Here is a 4,094-nt window from a genome sequence, read left to right as displayed (position 1 = left end):
AGTAAAATCGGTAAGTAGAAATAATTTTAAAATGAGAGAAAATACTCAGAAAGCGATTCTGAGACTCTCAGCTTATTATGCTATACCTGTCTAAAGTCTTCCTGTGGGACTTAAAACCTTATAAACATTCTGCAATGTACAAAATAAATGACGATGCAACATACATCAACACAATTAATTACACATCACTCTCATCACTCAAATTAATGAGAGCATCTGATCAGTACTTGATGATTTAGGTATAGAAACCTTGTAAATATTCTGTTATCATCGTTTAACGTCCGCTTTCCATGCTAGCATGGGTTGGACGATTTGACTGAGGACTGGCAAGCCAGAAAGCTGCAACAGGCTCCAATCTGATCTGGCAGACTTTCTACAGCTGGATGCCCTTCCTAACGCCAACCACTCCGAGAGTGTAGTGGGTGCTTTTACGTGCCAACGGCACGAGGGTCAGTCACACAGTACTGGCAACTGCCATGCTCAAAAAGGTGTTTTTTACGTGCCACCTGCACGGCAGCCAGTTCTGCGGCACTGGCAACGACCTCGCTCGGATGATTTTTTTAACATGCCACCAGCACAAGTGCTAGAAGGCAACGCTGGTAACATAAAAATAATGGATCTCATGCCAGTTTTGACAATGAGTGTTCCAGCAGTTTGATTAATTGACTTATTTGCTTGTTGAATTATGGTGAAAGTGACTGAGTATTTTACAAACATTTGTTAGATTAACACAGTAACAAGGCAGAATCAGGGCGATATTGTATAATAAAGCTAAACCCTTAAATTATATATCTTAAATACCTCCGACCAGTTTCTTCTCAATTTTAACACAGGATTTGAGTTGATCCAAGGTTATGGTAGAAGACACCTGTCCAAGGTTTTGCTCAGTGTGATGTAACCTAAAGCCTTGTAATTGTGAAGCAAACTTCTTAACCATTCAGTCATGCTTGCTGCTTTGAATGATGCTTTACAAAACACAGTGTATAGGGAAGACTCAAAATGTATAAGCATGACATAAAATGCATAGGCAAGGCTTAAAAGGCACAAGATCAATTCAACATGTATAGGGAAGACTCAAAATGTATAGGCAAGACTCAAAAGATACAAGAAAGACCCAAACAATATAGGGAAGACTCAGAAGGTACAGGGAAAACTCAAAATGTATAAGGCTTACTTCCTGATCACTTACTCTCAATTGGTTTATTGAGCTTAATTAGTAAGACTACGTATGTTTACATATTTATCTATATATATATATAATGTATTACATTATATGCTAAGTAGTGTAAGGCGTAAATATGTGAGGATTATCATTGTAGTGGATTATTTGTACCATATTTGTGTGGAATGGTTTCAATCAGGAAGCAGAATTAGGTCATGGTTTTGTATATTGAGTGCTTGCTCTTTTACTCAGTTGTATTTACCTTCATCATTCCATTCTGCTTACTGGGCTGTAAAATACAACAAATAACAGGTGCAGGAGTGGCTGTGTGGTAGGTAGCTTGCTTACCAACCACATGGTTCCGGGTTCAGTCCCACTGCGTGGCATCTTGGGCAAGTGTCTTCTACTATAACCTTGGGCCGACCAAAGCCTTGTGAGTGGATTTGGTAGACGGAAACTGAAAGAAGCCCGTTGTATATATGTATATATATATATATATATATATATGTATGTGTGTTTGTGTGTCTGTGTTTGTCCCCCCCCCACCATCGCTTGACAACTGATGGTGGTGTGATTACGTTCCCGTAACTTAGCAGTTCAGCAAAAAGAGACCGATAGAATAAGTACTAGGCTTCCAAAGAATAAGTTCTGGGGGTCGATTTGCTCGACTAAAGGCAGTGCTCCAGCATGGCCACAGTCAAATGACTGAAACAAGTAAAAGAGTAGACACTTAATTTTTTACACTTGTATGTTACAAAGACATAGGACAAAACTTCTTTTTACCACTCGTTCCCAACTATCTTTCTATTCTTCTGTCCCTTGGTCTATCTATTCTGCTTTCTGCCCAGTCACCCACTCATTCATTCATTTTATAAATCTTTTCTCTTCAGAATTCTGATAACACTGAACAAATCTACATCAATGGTGCTCGCATTATACGGTCAAACCTCAATGCCGTAAATGGAATTTTACATATTATCGACACAGTTTTGCAAGTAACCAGCAACAATCAAGCTATTGTATATCTGGAGAAACCTGAAGATAGCCGTGTTAAAACCAGGTGTGTATACACAGTTTTATTTTTCTCTATTTTTCATATATGTTTATGTTTGAATGAATGATAGGGAATAGGGGAGTACTTCATTCTAGAATTGCCTCCTTCATAGAAAAGAAATATACTTAAGTTGGTGCTAACATACTTATTGAAGTGAACCAAAATTGTTTAAGTAACTAAAATTAAAACATTTGTATTGAAGAGAAAATGTTCCATTAGCTTTGTTAAGTTTAGAAAGGCAGAGGAAACAACCCTGAAATATGATATTCTTTTCTACCCTAGGTACAAGGCCCGAAATGTTTTGGGGGAGGGGGGGGCTGTCGATTAGATCGACCCCATCACGCAACTGGTACTTAATTTATCGACCCCGAAAGGATGAAAGGCAAAGTCGACCTCGATGGAATTTGAACTCAGAACGTAAAGACAGACGAAATACCGCTAAGCATTTCGTCCGGCATGCTAACGTTTTTTATTTCTTTATTGCCCACCAGGGGCTAAACATAGAGGGGGACAAACAAGGACAGACAAAGGGATTAAGTCAATTACATCGACCCCAGTGCGTAACTGGTGTTTAATTTATCGATGCCGAATGGATGAAAAGCAAAGTCGACCTCGGCGGAATTTGAACTCAGAACATAAAGACAGACGAAATATCGCTAAGGAACAGTTACCAAAGAGCCAAAATTATGTATTTGGCAGAGTTGCAGAAACAGACATATACATTCAAAAAGAAAAAAAAAACATACAGTTCCCTGAATATATAAACTGCACTGCAGATGAAGGCCTTGACATTAGATATTACAATTTTCTTACATGTAATAAAATTGCTGCTGTGTTTATTGGTAAAAATGGAACTCTTCCAGAAAACAGAGACATGCACCAAGACATGCATCTAAGAAATGCACCACCAACAAGGATCTCTTATTTATCTTAGCCCAATGCATTATCTTCTTTTATTGGCTAATGGTGAGACTGGATGCCATAATGATATGTAACATGTTGAAAAACGATTAACTAGTGTTTGAAATGACTGTGCAAGAATTTTGGTTTGCATACACAAATGGTTTTAGTGTCATTTAAACATTAGGAAAGCTTTTACAACAACACTTAATTGATAAGAATGGGCTTGGCTGTGTGGTAAGAAGTTTGCTTCCTAACCATATGGTTTTGAATGGGTTCAATCCCACTGTATGATACCTTGGGAAAGTATCTTCTGCTATAGCCCCAGATTGATCAAAGCATTGTGAGTAGATTTGATTGATGGAAACCAAAAGAAGCTTGTCATATATATGTATATATATAACTGTATATATGTATGCATATACATGTTTTTTTCATGTCTTGATATTGTGTGATAGTTATGAAATGATTGTCACTGTCATTCATTTCCAAAATTTCTGTGAAAAACATGTCTGGCCATAAGGAAATATTACCTTGCTTGGAAATAGGTGAGGGTTGATGATAGAAAAGATATCTGATATTGAAAATCTGTCAATAAACTCTGTCTAGCCCATGTAAGCATGGAAAAGGGGATATTAAAATAATGATAATAATGATAATAATGATTCATACATTAAAGTTGACAGATGCTGTTTGCAGTTTGTAAGAAATAACCGATCTCAGCTGTAAGTTGAATAGTGCAATGGATTCATCATCATCATCATCATCGTTTAACGTCCGCTTTCCATGCTAGCATGGGTTGGACGATTTGACTGAGGACTGGTGAAACCGGATGGCAACACCAGGCTCCAGTCTGATTTGGCAGAGTTTCTACAGCTGGATGCCCTTCCTAACGCCAACCACTCAGAGAGTGTAGTGGGTGCTTTTACGTGTCACCCGCACGAAAACGGCCACGCTCGAAATGGTGTCTTTTATGTG

The 4,094-nt window shown here is 38.1% G+C and overlaps 1 protein-coding gene across 1 annotated transcript in view; it reads left to right on the top strand.

The window, feature by feature from the left end:
• The window catches only part of LOC106870198 (periostin), a 43,549-nt gene that overhangs the window by 13,994 nt on the left and 25,461 nt on the right, over positions 1-4,094 (top strand). The window contains exon 4 of the mRNA XM_014916202.2: positions 2,053-2,222. Within this exon, the coding sequence (XP_014771688.1) occupies positions 2,053-2,222 (170 nt within the window). The remainder of the gene's footprint in view (positions 1-2,052; positions 2,223-4,094) is intronic.

This window comes from Octopus bimaculoides, chromosome 4 (genome assembly GCF_001194135.2).
Source record: "Octopus bimaculoides isolate UCB-OBI-ISO-001 chromosome 4, ASM119413v2, whole genome shotgun sequence".
Lineage (NCBI taxonomy): Eukaryota > Metazoa > Mollusca > Cephalopoda > Octopoda > Octopodidae > Octopus > Octopus bimaculoides.
This window is presented reverse-complemented; position numbering and strand designations above follow the sequence as displayed.